Source organism: Drosophila kikkawai, chromosome 2L (genome assembly GCF_030179895.1).
Source record: "Drosophila kikkawai strain 14028-0561.14 chromosome 2L, DkikHiC1v2, whole genome shotgun sequence".
Classification (NCBI taxonomy): Eukaryota; Metazoa; Arthropoda; class Insecta; order Diptera; family Drosophilidae; genus Drosophila; species Drosophila kikkawai.
In genome coordinates, this window is record NC_091728.1 from 15,881,337 (window position 1) to 15,901,724 (window position 20,388).

The 20,388-nt window shown below is 38.5% G+C and overlaps 2 protein-coding genes across 2 annotated transcripts in view; one reads left to right on the forward strand and one right to left on the reverse strand.

The window, feature by feature from the left end:
* Nucleotides 1-6,277: 6,277 nt before the first annotated feature.
* Nucleotides 6,278-20,388, reverse strand: part of dpr2 (defective proboscis extension response 2) — a 45,181-nt gene continuing 31,070 nt past the window's right edge. The window contains exons 3-8 of the mRNA XM_017169940.3: nt 16,988-17,259; nt 15,354-15,431; nt 14,936-15,068; nt 8,081-8,324; nt 7,263-7,360; nt 6,278-7,185 (exon numbers count right to left, since the gene is read on the reverse strand). Coding sequence (XP_017025429.2) covers nt 6,926-7,185; nt 7,263-7,360; nt 8,081-8,324; nt 14,936-15,068; nt 15,354-15,431; nt 16,988-17,259 — 1,085 coding nt within the window. The 3' untranslated portion in view covers nt 6,278-6,925. The remainder of the gene's footprint in view (nt 7,186-7,262; nt 7,361-8,080; nt 8,325-14,935; nt 15,069-15,353; nt 15,432-16,987; nt 17,260-20,388) is intronic.
* piwi (P-element induced wimpy testis) overlaps nt 8,352-20,388 on the forward strand; it is a 64,606-nt gene continuing 52,569 nt past the window's right edge. Inside the window, exon 1 of the mRNA XM_070283502.1 lies at nt 8,352-8,361. The gene's annotated coding sequence lies outside the window, so the exon portion shown is untranslated. The remainder of the gene's footprint in view (nt 8,362-20,388) is intronic.

Here is a 20,388-nt window from a genome sequence, read left to right on the forward strand (position 1 = left end):
TTAAATATAAATCATAAAAACACAAACTAGAAACATCGAAATACCAGTAAAAAATAATTTAATAACAAATACCCATAAGGGAGTTTTGAAAACCCTTGAAAATAAGTCATTAGTATTATTTTAAACACATTCTTAAGGTTTTCAGAGGAAATAATGAACAGGTATAATAACGAAATCATCTAACAAATACCTACCATAAATATAAAAAAAAATACCAAACTAAATATGAGTAAATTCCTCTTCCTTCCAGTTTTCTTAAATGTTTAAAACCTATAAAATCTAAAGAATATTTAATGGTCCAAAGTCTTCCCTTTTTAATCTCATCCTTGAAAATCTACAAAAGCATAGTAGACAATACTCAGCGTGAAATTCATTCAGAATTACGCCAAGGATTAAGGTGACTTTTTAGCGAAAAGGCCCAGGCACACAGTTCATGTACTTTTACACACCATTTTCAGCTTAGGGAAGTCTGTCGGCAGTCTTCAGTCCTAGAGAGCAAGTGGAGACGGGGCACTTAAGCGTTTAAGTAAATTTAAAAACTTGTTTAGCCCCATAATGAAGCAATTTCCAGCAAGGCCTCCAAGGAATCCAATATTGTTGGCCGGGAGTTTCGGTATTAAGCTTTCAGACAATGATTCTCGTAACTTTTATTAATTAGCCGTACTATTAAATCAGATGGCAGGCCAATGAGCTTAACCTTTGAGAAGGAAGCCGATTCCTGTGCCTATGCCTATGCAGATGCCATTTTGCCCCTGCTAATGATGGTTGTGTACAACACGGTCGAGTCCTGGTAATGGCCCGGCCATGTGCCAAACATCGATCCTGCCTCGAAGACAGCTCCATTAGGGCCCAAAGCAGGCACAAAGGGCTGGCCGAAAGAGCCCACCTGCTGGTCCGCTGTATTGTTGATGTGGGCAACACAGTTGAAATTAAAAAATGCTCAACAGAAAAACTCAATTATGCTTTGTATTTCTCTGTTTCCCAATGGGGTGGCCCTGGGCCATTGTTGGCATTATTTTAATAAAAGCTTTGTTGGAAATGTCAAAAGACAACTCAACTCTTTGGATTCACACAATAAGCAATCGAAATTCGAAATAAATTTTCTTTATCTGCTTTAATATAAGAAAATTAAATTATAGTATTATATTTATTTTTAGTAACTTTAAATTATAATTTCATGACAAAAATTACAAAACAAACATGATCTGGGAACATGTTTAGGATAAAAATTCCGAAATTATTAAACATAATTATTATCGAAAAGTACCAGAATAGATATAAGATATATAAAAAGCAATATCTGTGTATCGCACTTGAAGAAATTTATTTATAAATTGTCAAATATACCCATACTTTTTAAATATAAAGATAATAAAACTCTTATATATTATCCTCAGACTGGTATCCGTATTTTGTATTTTTCTTTTTCCTCATTAATATTTTCCAGTGTGCATGAGAAATATTCCCCAAAAGAAAAACCGATAATGACTGCAATTATGCCAGGGAAAATAGTGGTGGAAAACTGCATCATTGGCTAGCACTGGCTGCCGGGATACTCTCGTCGCCCAGAGTTGTGCATATGTCTAATGCCCCCATAAATCTTCATTCGTTCGCTTGGAGGCGACAATGTGCGCGTCATCAACATCATCGTCGATGTCGACTTATCCGCAACTCGCCGCACATTTGTTTCCCTTTCGCTCGCCTTTTGTGTCCCGAAAGGATGCGTCATTTATCACCGTAGTCTCTTTGGCTGTCATAATGTAGCGCTGCAGCTTTGGAGTCCTGCAGCTGGGTGCAGTGCAGCCATGATTTTTCTCTTCTCAGTGCCAGATATCGAACAAAGTTCGCTCAGTCAATCGCCTCAGAAAGTGAGTGACTGACTACATAAAGCACGATAGCCATCAGACATTAAAGCTTTCCACATAAGGTCCTCGTATTTCAATTTCCGTCGGAAATAATATCATTTAAAAATTTAACCTTCCCAGCAGCAGCAGCAGCGTAATGACGAGAGCTGTAATAATAAAGAGGAAATGAGTTCGAAAACAACATCCTCGCAGCCACGTAATGATAGCCATTGTTAAACGCAAAAATGTCAACAAGAGTCTGTGTCTCATAATCCAATTTGTGTTCAATTTTCATTTAACAACGAGCTTGGACTTAATTTTTAACCATAATTAGTTTGACCTCGCATATTCTGCTACTTGTGTGAATCCCCATATGGTGGTGGGTGTTAAATGTATGTGACCTTTTCTTAAATGATGGTTTCAACTAGCAAAAATGTCAAATGAAATGTAGTTCATTGAACTCTTTCCCTTCTTAACTATTTATAAACATATTTTTGGTAAAATAACGAAGCATACGTGCACCCCTACTTATATTAATTAATTTTAAAATGGTTATCATGGTTAAAAATACCCTACTTACAGCAAAATGTATATGGTACACAAAATGTTTTATTTAAGTGCATATTAGATGGCAACAAATTGACCTGCCCACTTAGTAAGGGTGCTCAACACCCCTTTACTCTATTTGGCAAAAACATATTTAATTCTCCGTGTCCGGGTCTGGGCCGTTTCACTTTAACAAATTTATTTGCCAAGGTGCGTCGCCTAACACGCCCGCAAGCTGGCAAATATAGACGGATGGACAGACGGACGGACGGACGGAAGGACGAACGGGTCTGGGACTTAAATGCAAACAAGTGGCAATATAAGTACGTAAATATGTGTATTTATGTATTTGCCCATACATGAAAGCTGGCTGACCCAGCCATATACATACATATACCAAATAGGTAAACAGAGGGTAACATAGAACAGAACATAAAGAGACTTCTTTGGTCTAAGGGATAGCTACCTCTCATATACTCTATAGATAGTAAGGATTTTAAAATTGATTTTAATTTTAATTTGAACATTTTAACAGGAAAATATATTTATTTATAGCTAGAACTATAGAAAAATCCCATTGAAAACCAAGTTAATTATTTGAATAAAATTTTAGTTTACCTAAATTCAATTTATTCATTCATTAAATTTAAACCAGAAAACTATATTTACTTATACCGGAAACTATAAAAATCAAACTGTAAGTCAAGTAAATAATAAAGGGGTCTCTTTTTGAGTTTGAACTAACTTCTAATTAAGTAATAAAAATGACTGTTTTTGAATTTTAATCAATTTAAAAAGAAAAAAATTGCACAAATATAAATCCCTCGAATTTTCTTTAATCTATTTCATGTATTCTTTGCTTTTTCAAAGAGTATTCCTTTAGCAATGCACTTGTTAACCCAGCAATTTGTTTCTTCGCCCTGTACTATATCCTGTATATATCCTATATCCTGTGTGTTTGTGTGTTTTGTGTTTACCCTTTTTAACATGACTTGCTCTTTTTCGGTGACTGAACGTGTAAATTTATAATTAAATGCCAACACTTTTTTTTCCCAGAAAATGAGAGAGAGCCCCTAAAAAACTTGGACTTGCCTGCTGTTTCCGCCTTCGTTTTCAATTTTTCCCTCCCTTTACATTGTGTGTGTGTGTGTTTTGGCCATTGTTGTGTGTCCCTTTTTGCTTTGAAATCTTTCGTGTAAGCACTTAATTAGTGGTAAAAGTTAAACAGAAACCGGCGCAAACATGCCGCACAGAGGAAGGTCCAAGAACCGAAGCCCCGAACAAGAACAATAACAGCAAAATGGGGCCGCAAATGGGATGAATTTATTTCATCGGACGCAGATTAGATTAAATCGTACAAGCTTTTGCTTTGTCCACCTTCAGCCGGTAGCGGAGCCAAGTTCCTGGGAAATACCATCCACCCACCACATCTGTGTGGATCTGTGGTTACCTCATGACCATAGCCAGGGCCCAGGACCAAAGCAAGTGCCAACTTCAGTGGTTTTCCCATTTATTTATAGTGGGGGAAGGCACGGAGAACATATAGTGTAATATAGTGTACAAGCAAACATTATTGTTAATAGATGGCCGTTTTTTGGCATATAATTTGCTGTTATCAAGTTAATAATGCCTTTTATGAAATGCCTGGTTATGCAAAATTTCCTGCTCCACATATATTGGTTAGCTTTTATGGCCCAAATGCATGCTTAGCGATGGTTGGGAACAGTGGTTATAAATTATAATAATACAAAATGGAGGAGTATATAATATAAAATGATAGTTTTTTAAAGAAATATAAATTAAATTATTTTTTTTTTTAATAATTCATAAATTGCATAGTGTTTTTATAAAGCAAATTATGTGATTATTTCCTTTTAACTATATTCCAGATATTTATCACTGTTTTAGATTTTAAAATGGATTTCCAGATAGAAAGTACGTTACCCTTACCTTACGCTTGGATTATAAACTTACTACATTAATTTATAACCCAATTTAATATGATTTTCCTGTAATTTTCCTCTCACTTCCCACAGTGTCCTGGCTTTATATATATACAACGAACTCGCTCGGGGACTCCCACAAAATAATGATTTGTATCTCAGAGTCATTTGCACGCATGCAGCGGAGTTGGAATCAGAAGCACGAAGGATATTCCCCGCGGCACGCTCCGTTGCACAAATAAAATAAAATTATGTTAAAAAAGTGAGTCACTCGCAGCAGCTAACTCCCTTTCCGTCTGCCCTCTATTTGCTTGCGGTGTTTAATTAACTTTCGCAGTGTAATTGCTCAGAGAGAGAGAAAACTTTAAAACGATAAAACTTTTTATGAGCTGCCATTTTTCAGAGCACCGCGTTTGACTTTTGTCTGCCGAAATTACAATATGAAAATTTTCGCATACAACCAAAAACAATTAAAGTTGAGGAGGAACGGCCCGCACATAAAGTCTACGCCAGGCGGAGCCTTCTCCCTGGACGCTCTGACATTTTGAAATGCATAAATGTTTGCCTTTGATGACAGGCAGGACGAAACGCCAGGATCAAGGAGCAGAAAGCCAGGAACCAGGAGTCAACGGGAGTCAGCAGCCAGGACTCGCCAGTAGACAGGTGACGAGTTGGATATTTTTTGTCGCTTCTGTCTCGTTTATTGCTGCCCTGCGGTGATTTCTCAGCAAGTAAACAACAATGGCAGGGAGCACCAAAAAAAAAACATAAAAAAAAAATAACTACAACAGCAACAAGATATGACTGGAGCTGGTAAACTTTTTGGCTTTCCGTGCTAATGGTTCAATTTATTTACCCGAGTTACCTCGACAGTTTTACAAAATATGACAACGACGACAGGACCGAGGAGGTGGAATGCAACTTTGCCATGAAACTATTTTCAAATTTTAATTGCAGCCGCTCACGGTACTGCCAGGCGAAATTAACTGCAAACTTTATTTGGCTTTCGTTTTAAATTTCATTCTCCCCAGAAAATAGCTCAGCGAAACATTGCCTTTGCTAATGGAAGGTAAGTTGCATACTTTGGAGAGCTAATTAAATGTTGAAAAGCGTTTGGAAGATTGCTTTTGTTTTTCCTAATTCCCCTTCCAATCGAGTGGCTGCTTTATTAAAATAATTTCTATTCCGAATTAGCATTAAATTGCGTTTGTGGATCTTCTTTTAAATTTAACTAAAAACAAACATGTATCAATCAGTGCAAATTGCGTTCGTCTGTAAAATATTTGCACACAATTAAGCCAAGGACCGGAGAGCGTGTGTGGATAATTTATGATTTCATTTAGGCGACTCAACTGCGCGTAATTATGCGGCCTCACACGCGCTGCCCATGTAGCTGATAATCGCGCATACGCCCCGTGTGCCGCCGAATCGCGTATACGCCCCATGTGCCGCCGGGTCTCGGTCAAATTAGAAAGCGTAACGTATGGACTGTTGACCAACGTGACCGGGGCCAAAACCCTTTGCCACCGACACCAGTTGGTAGTTTTTTTTTAAGTGGCTGTGTGAACTGAAGCAGGTGAGGTCAGAGTTCGAAATTAAGTATACGCCGTGTTGATTAGACTTTGCTTTTCGTGTTTCATGTCAAGGCATGAATTAATCGAAATTAATTTAGGCCCACGCACTTTATCGAACATTTAACGATGTGATGATTAAAACAAAGGGCGTTACGGAACATCAGGGCCAGCGTATGTAATTACAAAACTCTGGTGGCAGAAAAATTTAATTAAAATATAAACGCTTTGCCTGAAAATCAATATATATGTAGAAAAAGAGCGCAGGATGAGAGTACAGTAAAGGTGTTTTAAATTATAGTTTTATTTCAAACAAAATACATTTTATTGTTTCTCATTGAGAATTTCGATATATGTATGTGTTTATATTTATATTATGGTTACAAATTGGTGATATTTCATCACTTATAGCTAAACTTAAATGAAGTAATGAAATAATTCAAGGAATTTTTAAATGCCATTTCAATTGGTTTTTGTGACAGATACAAATATAATTAGCTAATTGCATTAACAGAAAATAACCGAATAAAAATATTTGCATGCTGAAATTAAAAATACCATTATAGTTGTGTATTTTTATTGGTAATTGCGTTTTCTTTTTTTTTATTTGCATTCTTTATTTGGTTTTTATCGTTATTTTCACACATTTGCCTTAACATTTCGATAATTACTTGTTGTCGGGCATTACCTTTTATTTTTAATGGTAACAGAATTATTTACGCTATGCGTAATAAATAAATTAGCACTAAATTTAGTTATAGTTTAGTTTATTGTTTAGCTGATGGGAAACCATTTACAGGGGGGAAGTGACGGAGAGTAAATTTAAAGTTTCTATACATTTATGTTGATATTAAAATACCTTTAATAATTAATTTGAAAACAAACAAAACTTCATGTAACAAAGGCGGACAGTTGAATGGTTTCCTCATCGTTTTCCTTCGGATTTACACAAGTGTTGTTTACGCTTAACTATGAATTCATTTTATATACAGGATGCTTAAAAGTGGACAGCACTTAATTATCATGATGCGAAGCAAGCTGACCTCAGTGCCCGCTGCTCTTCGCTGATCTCCGAATGCAGGTGGCTATAATTGATATGCAGAGTGGATAAATTCGAGGTGCTATCGCTGTCGCTGCTGCTGCTGGTGCTGCCAGCAATAAGCCATCGCACCACGGAGCTGACAACCATGGCCAGGAGCAGCAACAGAACCTGGCAACTCCCGCTGCTTCGTATGGAGCAACCACTGGCTCCGCTCTTCTGCATCGCTGCGGGACTCTCATCTGCACAATGATACGGAATGGAAATCGAAAACGAAATGAGAATGCAAATGGGAAATCACGGGCTAGTTAAGTCTTACCATTGATGACATTGACCACCACGCTGGCCGCCTCCGCTGTGGTCGGCATGCACGTATAGTTGCCCGTGTCCAGCAGCTGAGCGTTGGCGATGCGTAATCTGGGAAAACATGGAAACCAAGGCATGAGGCAAAGCTTAAGGCAAACGTGCAGCTTAATTGCGTCAATTTGGCCCCTTCACAGCCAGCGAATCAGGTCCCGACCCACAGCCTCAGCTTGGATCCTGGTATTCTGCTATTCTCCTATTCAACTTCATCGATCAAAGCCCGGAATACCGGGCAGGAAGCATCCGGAAAAGCTCGCACCTGCTGGCACTTAAAAATCCCCCTTTCGCATTCCGTACGAACTTATGGCCAAGGAATGCCTCTAACTGGGGCAGAAAGCGGGTGAATATGTTTGCTCTTCTACACTTGGAAACCTTTTAAGGTAATTTTGGTATAAGTATTTCTAGGAACTTATTTCATCAAAGACTACTCCAAAATTCAAAAAAAAGAGCTTAATATTTATTTTAAAATATTGATTTCATTTGCTGTTTACTTTCTTTAACCTTTCCAATAAATATCTCTTAATTTTTTAAACAAGATTGGAAGCTATGATTTTAAAAAAGGACATTATGGCTTACCTAATTACAAAGTGTTGTTTCCAATTTCAGCCCAACTCTAATTAATTTCTCATATTCTTAACAATTTCTATCATATTAAATCCATCTATTATAAAATATTCCATTAAATTATTTTGTTTACACTTTATAATCCGCTGTGCCAATTCCTACATTTTCCATTTGATTTATGTCACCTATTCCCCAGTGTATAATGCTCACCTGCTTTGAAGCTTCTCGGCCAGCGTGGACTCCATGGAGATGCGCTGCAAATCGATTACCGCATCATTCGGATGAGCGACAAACGGCGTGAGAATGTATGGGCCGCGATACCAGTAAATTGGCCCAATATCCTGGGCCGTTGTACCCGGCTGCTTCACCAGGCATGTGAGTGTGACGCTGCTGCCCACTTTGACGTACAAATCCGCCGGGCCGGCAATAATCGCCTTGGCATCTGGCGGCGTGACTGAACGCGGAGCCGGGGCGTAAGGGGTGAAAATTGATTAATAGCATATCGAGGTGCTCCAGCTCCAACCCAGTACCCAATTAAGGGCTTGGTTGGTTGGGTGCATGATGGGTGGTTGGGTGGTGGGGAAGGGGACTGCATCTAATCATGCAGATTTCAATGGGTTTTCAACTGATTGGAGGAATGGGTGGTAAGGTATGGCATGTGTGTTGGGGGTGCACAAGGATTGGTTTGTCTGGCTGAAATTGCAGGCGATTTCCCAGCAGGAACAACAATTCGAAACCTCTCTGAAATGGGCAGCCAGGGTGCTTGTGTTTGTGGTGGAATACCTTTAAGGTATAACTGCTTGGACCTATTTATACACAAGCCTGTTTCGCCAGGTAATGAGCAGCTGTGTGCTTGTCTATGGTAAAAGCTGTCCCCTGCAAGGCTTTAGCTTTTACAGAGCCTGGATTTAACATGAAGCTAAGTGGTAGATAGGAGTCCACCCACTCTGTATAAAAATTACCCCCAGAGAAACAGCTGCAAATTAATCTCAATTTTTAAGTATCTGTTCTACTTTTTCCTTAGTCTTTCCATAAACGAAAAATGACAAAGCTTACTCTCCACTCGTAGCAAAAATCATATAAAATTTTAATTTTACATTGCCGGCATAAAAAAATCCAATATTGTCGATTCATATTTCGGGGGATGAACAACAAATTTTAATAGTTTCTTACGACAGGAAACCTTTATGGGGCAGCTGAGCTGCCTCCACTTATTTTATTTTTTTTATACGAAAGCCATAACCACAAGGAAACGCTTCCTTCTGGCTGCTGGCTGACTTGTTGTATAAAAAATCGTTACCCAAAAATTAAATGAAACAAGAAAGGAAGCTAACTTCGGCACGCCGAAGTTTGTATACCCTTGCAGATTGGTTTTGATGTTTATTTTATAGATTTAAATGCTGAAAACACTCACAAAACAGAGTTTCATTACATTTTACCTATACTTATTATGTTTACAGTTTGACAGTTACAGTTTTACATTCTCAGCTTTATATATTTTATACATTTACCGATCGCTTCTATGGCAGCTATAAGATATAGTTGTCCGATTTTTATGAAATTTATACCAAAATTCTAGAATAATAAAAAAAACGTATATCTCAGAGTAAATAAAAATGCGTTGAAAAACAACGAAGCTATAATTTTATTTCTATTAATTTCTCGATCGTTCCTATGGCAGCTATATCATATAGTCGTCCGATTTTCATAAAATTTTTACCAAAATTCTGGAATAATATAAAATGGCTATATCTCAAAAATGATGCAAAAATATTGAAAAACAGCCAAGTTATACTTTTTTTTCTAAAAATTTATCAAACATTTGTATGGCAGCTATATGATATAGTCGTCCGATCCGGCCCGTTCCGACATATATAGCAGTGAGAGCATATAGAAGACTATATGCAAAGTTTCATTCAGATAGCTTTAAAACTGAGGGACTAGTTTGCGTAGAAACAGACAGACAGACAGACGGACAGACGGACAGACAGACAGACGGACAGACGGACAGACAGACAGACGGACAGACGGACATGGCTAGATCGACTCGGCTGTTGATGCTGATCAAGAATATATATACTTTATAGGGTCGGAAACGTCTCCTTCACTGCGTTGCAAACTTCTGACTGAAATTATAATACCCTGCAAGGGTATAAAAACTAACACATAAAAATTTGTTGGGTTCTTTGATGGCCTTGGCTTAGCGTTTGGTTTGGCTTTTGGGTGAAACTTGCCCTGACCATCGCAATGCCTGCCATATCATTGACCCATTGTTTGTCGATGAAGCGTTGGTTTTGGCTGGTGGTCTCGCATTTTACACACATTTTAAGTGTTGTTAGCCGGTTGTTATTGTGACCCAGCAAGCAGGAGCAGCCGGTGGGCCGTTGATATTAGGACCACTGGCCCGCCCCCCTCGGATGCGGACGTGCCATTAAATGTTGCTCCCCTATCCGTCCGTCCGGCCGTCTCTCCATATACGTATATATACTATAGTACGTATCCGTATTACGCAGATGTGTGTACGTGTGGCTTTTCTAATATTGGCGCTGGCTCTTTTGGGAGCACAGGATAAGCTGCTGCCCGTCCACCGCCACCGCCGCCAGCTGCCGCAGACAGAGACAAATGTGTGGAGGATGAAGGACCAGCCTTTCCATACCAGTACACGGGAAACAATTTGGGTACATTTAAAAATAAATTACATAAATCAAAAAAGGTGCCATGAAAATTAACTAAATATATAAATATTTTGGTTGTTTTTTTAATTAAATAAAAATTGGGTTTAGGGAAATTATATTTTAGTTATTTGTAAATGTTTTTCAATAATTAATTCCTATATATATTTACCTACATCTTTATATTGACTATTATGTTATTTTAATAAATTATATTCACCATTTATTTGTTTTAATATAATATTTTCTATATTATTTTAATAAATTATATTCCCAATATAAATATATTTTCAAACTAATGTGTCTAAAAGGCTTTTAATATCTAGCTACCAAAAGATGTAATATAAAAACAGCAAACATAGCTTACAAGTAAAAATATCCTCACAACCATTATATTTTTGTCTAAAGACTTTAAATCTGTCCAAAATTTTTCTCTCTGCGTACCACTTTCCCGTTATAGGCACTGAAAATTGGTTTAATGTTTTTTCCGTGCGTCGACCAACCATTTTGGCCAACACAGCAGGCAGTCAACAAAGTCAAATGTTGACGTTGTTAATGATGTGCGGGGTAAAGCCCAGCCGTACCGAGCCCAGCCAAGCTGAGCAGAGCAGAGCAGACAGCCAGGACTTCACATAGTCCATAGTCCTGAGTCCTGAATCCACAGGACTCCATGGGTTACGGAGCGGGGCAGCAGTGGAGCATAAAGGCGGATTTGAGCGCTGCTCGCAAACAACAAACAACTGCAGTGGATATGTGGTGAGTGGCGAGGAGAGCGAAAGAGCAATTCGGTTAGTTAGTTAACTTGGCATTAGTGGAACCCATTGACGCCCCCAATAGATTGCGTCTTAAATGCCATTGACTTTCACAAGCACTGAGATTGGAAATTCGGAGCAGACATATGAATGTGTTCACAGTATTTTATACAAGGGTCGATGGCAGTTGAAGGTAAATCCCATCGTTGTTATACCCTTGCAGGGTATTATAATTTCAGTCAGAAGTTTGCAACGCTGTGAAGGAGACGTTTCCGACCCTATAAAGTATATATATTCTTGATCAGCATCAACAGCCGAGTCGATCTAGCCATGTCCGTCTGTCCGTCTGTCCGTCCGTCTGTCCGTCTGTCCGTTTCTACGCAAACTAGTCCCTCAGTTTTAAAGCTATCTAAATGAAACTTTGCATATAGTCTTCTATATACTCTCACTGCTATATATGTCGGAACGGGCCGGATCGGACGACTATATCATATAGCTGCCATACAAATGTTCGATAAATTTTTAGAAAAAAAATTTTAACTTGGCTGTTTTTCAATATTATTCCATCATTTTTGAGATATAGCCTTTTTATATTATTCCAGAATTTTGGTAAAAATTTTATGAAAATCGGACCACTATATCTTATAGCTGCCATAGGAACGATCGGGAAATTAATCAAAAAAATTATAACTTCGTTGTTTTTCAACGTATTTTCATCTACTCTGAGATATGAGCTTTACTTATTATTATAGAATTTTGGTATACATTTTATGAAAGTCGGACAACTATATCATATAGCAGCCATAGAAGCGATCCGCAGATGTAGAGAAAATGTAAAGCTGGGAATGTATAACTGTAACTGTCAAACTGTAAACATAATAAGTATAGGTAAAATGGTATGTAACTCAGTTTAGTGTCTGTTTTCGGCATTATAATTTATGACATAAATATGAAAACCAATCTGCAAGGGTATACAAACTTCGGCGTGCCGAAGTTAGCTTCCTTTCTTGTTCAAGTTTATATTCCACCAGAGGTGGGGCAAAAAGGGTGTTTAAGTTGAAGAGAAAATAAATAGAAAATTTGAATTTAATTCTTAAAAAAGAAACTACATATAAGAAAAAGGAAATACTTTATATAAAAAATATATTCTTTAAGCTTTCTTATATAAAAGCTACCCAAGCTAACCACAAACCTTTTCATAAAAAAACCATAACCATAATTACCTGACATTTACTACAATATTTTTTGTTTAAATCTCAAATATTTCTGAAACTTTATTAAAAAATTTAAAGCCCTTTTAAAAGTATTTAAATAAAGAGATTTCTTTTATTATGTATATCTTTTTCCTAAGTTAACAAAAAAAATTGTGACACATGTTTTGACAATCTTTTGAATTCTAAGAACCAACTTTTCCAACTTTTTCATAGAACACTCCTCCTCGCCCAGATGTGTCTGCTTCTGAGAATTAAAAACAGCCAAAGTCCTCCCAAAATTCAACCAGTGGCTTGCTTGAACATTTGCCCACGCATTTCATGAGAATAAATTTTCTCGATTCTCCACGGCATAAATCAGTGGGAAATATTTCCTTTGGCGCTTCACGTGATTCGCGTGACGACGGCGTAAATATTTTTATCACGATTTCATCACAGACGAGCGTTTCTGTCGCTGCAAATCATTAGCATAAATTTCTTAACTTGGCAGCGACTTCGCCCCTGTGCCTTTTCCCGGCGAATAGCATGGCTGTCGGCTTCCTGTCGCCGCTCAGCTTCACTTCACTCCCAGTCTTCCCTAAGGGAGCGAGGAGGAGGAGGCGGATTACCTCGCGCACATCCGCAGTGCAGTTCCCGGGCGAGCAGGATGTTTTCCCACCGTTCATTGCTTTCGTGGAAGCTGGAGCTCTGATGCAACTACATGGCTCTTGATGAGATTTACACTCTTTGACTTGAGTTCGTTATAAACTGGCGGCATGCAGCTTGCCGGTGGCAGGCAATTTCGAGCGCCAATCTTTTATCAGCGCCGGATGCGATCCAGTTTAAGACGAGCTTACCAGCAAACAATTCAGTTCATAGTTTTGGGTTAATTTAATTAAATGCACTTGGCAGAACAATTTATTTCTATATAAGATTACCATATATAAAAGGTTACATTTTGAGTAATCAAATGGAATATGTTGTTGTGGCTTCGAAATCAATTGAAAAAGTTTCTTAGGGGTATTATTGTGTACACTTTTAAAAAACTTGATTGATTTATTAAAGAGAATTTTAGATGAGCGAGTAAAGAGCGAGTGGGAAGATGCCGATACTATAAATACTTTAACTTTTTTTGGTAAGATTTTTCTCTTCGTGTAGATTATTGCTCGTAACTCAGAGAACATTACAGGAAAACATTGAACGGAAATCCGGCAGAAACTAAACCAATCACGACCAAAGCAGAAAACTCCTCTCGATTATTTCAATTAACTTTCCTGCTGGACAAACAAAACTTTCCTCCTTATACTCCTCATTCTCATCCTTCTACTCCTCCAATGACGACGACGACGTCGACAAACGAGGAAACTAACTGCGAAAAAGTCCCCGGCGGGATGAGGATATCTCCGGCCATGGAATACTTACTTGCTCGCTTCGCTGCCTGGGCGCGGCGAAAAAGTTTCAAATCAATTTTACGTACATGAATGAAACATGAACGTGTATGCTTTGTGGAGCAATTTATAACAACACAGAGCCACAAACAAACACAGAGAAATCGAGGGTATCCTGTGTGCCACGGACCGACTTGGATCGCAAACGGAAATCCATTGTAGAAAACTTGCCAAATGGCAGGACAATGAGGCAAAAGGGGAACAACGCAGCTCCTTCTCGGGTGTGTATTACAACAGCCAGCATATGAATTTAGTATTGAATTTAAATGCAAATTGCGTTTGCATGCAAAGCGTGTAGAAAAATAGACAATTGGGGCTAAAGGTAGGAGGGTGTTTGCTGCCGCTGGCAGGTGCCAACAGTTGTTACATAACCCCTGGTATATTCTGACCCGGCAAACTCGACTCTGTTTTCATTTCACCTTTAAAGCGTGAACCGGAATATTTGATTAATTTATTTGTGTGTTGATTTTCCCTTAAAGGGGCTATCCTAAGGTGGATTAAACTAGGGAAAAAACTACGGTATTTGCTATTAAGATCCTTCTGTAAGCTTTGTGTTCAAAGTAAGTTATATATTCAGGTTAACAGAAACATTTTAAAACTGTTTTCAAGCCATTACGTTGAAGAATCTTTTTTCCCTAACCAGCAGCAAATCACTTCTGACTTGATGTTCCACTCTTGGCTTGGCTGACGGGGATAAACCATTATGAAGCATGGCCAAGCATTGCCATATAAAGCCAGGAAAAACTCTTGGCTCACAGGATCTTTGTCCTCAGAAACTAACAAACTTTACGGCCAATTTACAAAAGCCCTTCTTCGCCGAGGAGAGGAGAGAGAAATGTAGAGTGTATAAAAAGTTGCCATTGCAGGTCGTGCGAATGCCAGCAACTCGCTGACAATGCGTATGCACCTGCTCCAAGGCGAGGGTAGGAGAAGGAAAATGAAAGCTGGAGGGGAATGGAATGTAGATTGGGTTGGCAGCTGCAGGGATGCCAGCCTTACTCACCTATGACATTCAGGCGGAATGCCATCGAAATCTTTGGCTCCGTATTCACTTGGCATTCGTAGATGCCGCTGTCACGTGGCTGGGCATATTTCACATGCAATGTCCAATCCTTGGAGTCGGCGGTCCGTACCACCTGCCCAAAGAGAGAGAGAGAGGGAGACAGAGATAGAGTGGGTGGATGAGACAGGATGCCAAGATAAATCGTTGCTGGGGTTTACGGAGGAGTCCTTGGGAAATTTAATCAATGCATACAAGTTGCCTGGCCCGAATTGCATACGCAATTAAGCTGACTTGGCTTACAAGCCCGTTGGACATTTAATAAGTTACCTTCTCCTCCTCCTCCTCCTCCTCCTCCTCCTCCTCCTACCCAACCACCTAGCGTCCTAATTTTGGCCCAGATTATGTTACGTATACGCACCTTGAAACGCTCATCAGATGTGTAGGTCAAAATGCCTGCAGTCAGAATGTGCAAATCGCGTTTTCTTATCCAGGACACCTGCAATGGAATCAAAAAATGTTAGAAGAACAGCAAAAAATAAAAGAAGAACGAGAAAGAAAGGACACAAAATGCTGTTAGTGCCAGTGCTTAAGTCAATTTTCCAAAATTGCCTCTGGCCCTGCCACTCGACTGACTGCTCAGTACCTCTCTTCTAAGGAGCCCAAAAAAAAGTATAGATACGAAAATTTAATAAACCAAGCGGCAAAATGAACTAAGCAGGCAAAGTCTTAAACCTGATGAAGCTACAGCAGAGACAGTAGGACCTCGCTACAAAGCTCTTTTGAATAACTTCTTAAAAATACAAATACTCTCCTTCTACTCAGGTTTAGTTTACTAAGCTAATAACTAATAAATTGAATAAAACAAATATATTTTTAAACTGAAATTTCCTTACGCCTAAAGTTTACTTAAAAATTCCCTTGGTCTTGAAGTAAATCCTCTGGAATTCGGTTACATTCTTGTGGCACTAGGATATCTTAATTTCTTAAGCTCTTAACTTCTTGACCAACTCCCTAACATTCCTTAGTTTTCGTGTAAGTAAATTCTGCTTAACGGGGGAGTAATACAAAGTCGATTCTTTGGAGGCAGGCAAAAGCCAGGAGCAAGGGAAGAAAAATGGAGACAAGTGCGTGCCCAAAATGTCAGCGGCTTAAAGTTGCCAGAAGAGCATCCCCTTTTACCCGCCCGAAGAAAATTCCAGAGCCACTGCAGCAGGCAAAAAGTAATCTCCCAGACGGCCGCGGGGCCAAACAAAAAGTTTTCGGAGCCCCAAAAAAAAATGAAGGGGAAAAAGAGCCACAATATAAACGAAACTAAAAGTGTCAAAGTGGTGAATGGAGGCAGTGCCTCCAAGGGAGTCGCAGGCGAAGACGCAGACAGACCACACCGCGTGGTAAATAGATGAATCTGCTGGGTGCGCGATAGTAAATCTGGATCAGACTGCGCTCCATTCACCGGAGAGATGGATGATGATTGCGAATGATGGTGAACTGCGACACGGACGAAGGCACCAGGCAGTCCTTCCACACGGAATAATTATCATTTAAATTAGAAAATGAAAGGATAAGAAATAATATAACTAAAATTGATGATTAATGATAATTCACATCAAATATCTGTCATTTTTCTTTCAATAAAACACTTACTATGCATAAATGTTAAAAATGGATGAATAAAATTAAAATATAGAACTCTTCACCCTTTATACCCTCGAAAACTTCTTCAAAAACGACTTAAAAATTCCTCAAAGAAAAATACAAGAAACTGAATAAACACAGCCAAGCTCATAAAGAAAACTCTGAGCGGGTCAGAAAGGAAACTTTGTCATTGAACCGGCAAAACGAGGGTGGCTTAAAACCCCAGCAAGGGGGAACATTCTACAAGTTTCTCTCTGCATTGCAAAGGGGAGAAAAGTTGCCGCTAACTTGATTTTCAGCTTGACTGACGATCCAAATATTTTTCTTTAAAAATGCATTAAAAAATGCGAAAGAAAAAAAACGAAATCAATTCAATGATAAGCCGGTAAATGCAATCACTTGACTCGTAACTCTCACCGATTTGTCTCCCAGATTCTCCACGCGACAGTTGATGGCCGCCGTGTGTCCTGTCCTGGCGGTGATGTTTCTCGGCATCCCAAAGTCAAAGACTGGCGGCGGATAGGTGGTCTCGTCCTGTGGCTGCTCTTCGGCCTCCTGGTCATCGTCCAGGCCATTGCCGAACTGCGGCACCTTGCTGTTGACAGAGGCAATGTAAACGTAATCATTATCCATGCTCGGTGGCGCGGAAATTATGGGCAACAGGTTGTTCCTGCCATCCACGATGTGAGCTGTAAAAAGCGGAAAAAGAGGGGAAAAATTGTTAGAAAAATCATCATTTACAGGACATAAGGTATATATATTTGTTTTACACTTTTTATTTTCTTTTGAGGTTAAATATACAATTGGAAGAGTCAGTTTAAATATTTATAATATATATCTATTTTTTTTTTAAAGGTCTTTAAGCCTTTTCTTAAAGTACTTCCCGATTGAAGTTTTACATCTACACTCTTTATCAATTTTGCGAATAACCTTTGGTCGAAATTGAAAGAAAACCCGAAACAGTTTTAAAACCGCAAAAAGACTTTATATCCAGCTGGTCCTGTGGATAGTTGGAACCAAAAAAAAAGGAGAAAAACCTAGAAGGACCTTCTCTATCCTGCAAACTGAAAGGAATATGTCAAAAGCGAGCAAATTAATTAAATGCCACTCAACGCTCGGTACCAAATGCTTCTAGCTTTCCTAGTCCAGACCCAGATCTGTATTAGTTCCGTACGTATACGTACTACATATATATATATATATATGTATATATGTGTAAGTGGGACTGCACACTTGAATTTATTTCAAAAATGCACGATGACATGGCATTTTACGGCTCGTTAGGATGAAAGCTAGCTGCAGGAGCAGAACAGGACGACAAAGCGAAGGACAAATGGCAAGAATGGAAAACAAAAACAATAAAACAAAACAATGGTAAAAATGCTCATAGTAATTATATATATATACATCATATATCCGAACGATTTGAACGATTTCCGTGGTGCATTTCAAGTCTTCAGGCTCTGCTAAACAATGGAAATAGTTTTTAATTAAAATAAATGAGTGGTTTTTAATGACTCAAGTAGCCATGGCCCTGGCACACATACCATAAGCCATAAACCAGGATGCAGAGTCATCAGAGAGCCAGAAAGGAACCCTTAGCCATTTGATGGAAGTTGCAGCAATATAAAACTCATTTATTCCTGCTGATGATGAGTTCAGGAAGAGAGTATTTAGTAATAAAGAGGCAGGAAGAGTCAAAGCGAAGGAAGTAATTGCGGCAAAGAAGATTTAAGGGGATGTAATGAGGGGGGGAAATAAATAAAATATAATAATAAATAAATAATAAATAAATGAAAAACAGGTTCCTTCTTATGATTAAATATATATATTCTGTAGGTTTAAAGTAAGCCTCATAACTGTAGGCTAATCCTGAAAATGTATTGCAAGTTTTTAAAGAAATATTTCCATCCTAACTCAATCTTTAAATATTTAATCTATATCCTTCTTCTTTCCTGAAAATTAATTCATTATTTAGTCTTAGCTTTAAATCCACTTTTACCTCGTCTGCGTATCTATCAATGTTTTATTCTTAAAAATAAAACTTTTAAATTAAGTTATTGCCTCCCCTCAAGCTATTAACTTTTATTTCTTCTCCCATTTATAACTCGATTTAACTATGAAGATACTGCGTTCGTTCTTTTAACATTTTTCATATTCAGACATCATACAGTTCTAGTATTCTCATTGCCAAACCAGAAACGTGCTCGGCTCAACAAGGTTCAAAGTTCACGCCGACAAACGCGTATAAATTATAAATCACTCAGCAACACAGTTGCAGGTGTAGAATATGCACTGCACCGTGGACTATCTTCATTTCCAGCATAACTGCAAGCGCACAGGACATGTACCCTTACACCCTCAGGGTGTAAAGCGAAAAATCATGATTTTTTTTTTGCATTTGAATTTATTTGACATTTTAATGAGCGCATAATGGCGGGGTCGCTAGTCGCGACTCGCTTGCTGATAATGGCCAGGTAGGAAAGGTAGCAAAGCCCCATAACTCCTGGCATAACCAACCCACAGTCACACACACACACACACACACCTCCTCTCGTCCACGTTCACGTCCATATTCCTCCTGTCACTGCCTGTCGACTGCCTTCAATCCCTAACTGGGTCACTCACTTTTGCCGGCTGCACTTGAATCTTTTAGGCCATTGGGGTGGCACTTGTGCATGTTAGACACAAAAATCTAAATTATTTAAGTGCCCACCCCCCGCACTTATGCCCACATATGCAGGAGGATGCGGAAGAGCGCAGGGAGAGCAACTAGCCACATGGAGATGTACGTTTTACAGTGGGTTTGGGTAATATGTGCTGTCTATTTTAACAGAAATAATAATAATAACCTTGAAATTATCATAACATAAAACTAAAAAATAATCTGTTAAACTTTTAATCAATAATTAAACTAGCTAAAAGTCCTGTATGCCGTGTAGAGAAACAATAAAAAACAAAATAATTTTATATATAATCAGAAGAAATTTGAATCTTGGATATTCTTTGAATGAATTATTTTATAAATTTTTCTTAAATTTTAAAAACTAACTAAATAATTAAAGCAATAATTCGAAACATTAATTTTTAATAAGCAAATAAAAACCATTCAAATTTATAGTTTTCCCAACCAATAATCACTGTAAAAAATGCAGGAAAAGAACTCTACGCTTTTATGGCAAAAGTAGTCTAAACATGAAAAATACTGGCGGAAAATAAAACTAGATGCGAAATGCCAAAGTGAGTGCTAGCCCGCGCTCTCTCACTTCCTCGTTCCCTTTGCCATATCCTTTTTTTATCCTTGTGCAGCAGCAACTGCACTCTCACACAGATACACTTTCAGTTTTGGCATCATTTAGATGCTCGTGGAGCAACTGATGCAAATTTAATTTGGACACCTCGCAAAAAAGCGGCGCATACGGGCGAGAGAGTGCCGTGACTGGCGAGAGGAGGAGATTCGGCAGGACGAGTGTCCTGGGCTTGGGGATGTGGGCATAACTTGCACTTGAGTGTGTGTGAACTGCAACTAATGATGTTGCAGGCACTCGCATGCGGCTTTTTGATTTAACGATCGGGCGCTGTTTGTTTGCTTTTTATTTACTTCTTTCCCTTCAATTTTTGTTTTTTATTTCATTTTTTGTTAGTGCCGCGAAGGCAGCTTAATGGCTTGGTTTGGTTGGTTAACCCAATGGCTGCGGTTGATGGCCATCATCCTGTGGTGTTTTTTACCAACTTTCATCCATAAACTTCATGCTTTGTTTTCAACGAGCTATATTTTTATTCGCCATTAATATCAACGGCAGGCAAAAAGCAAATTA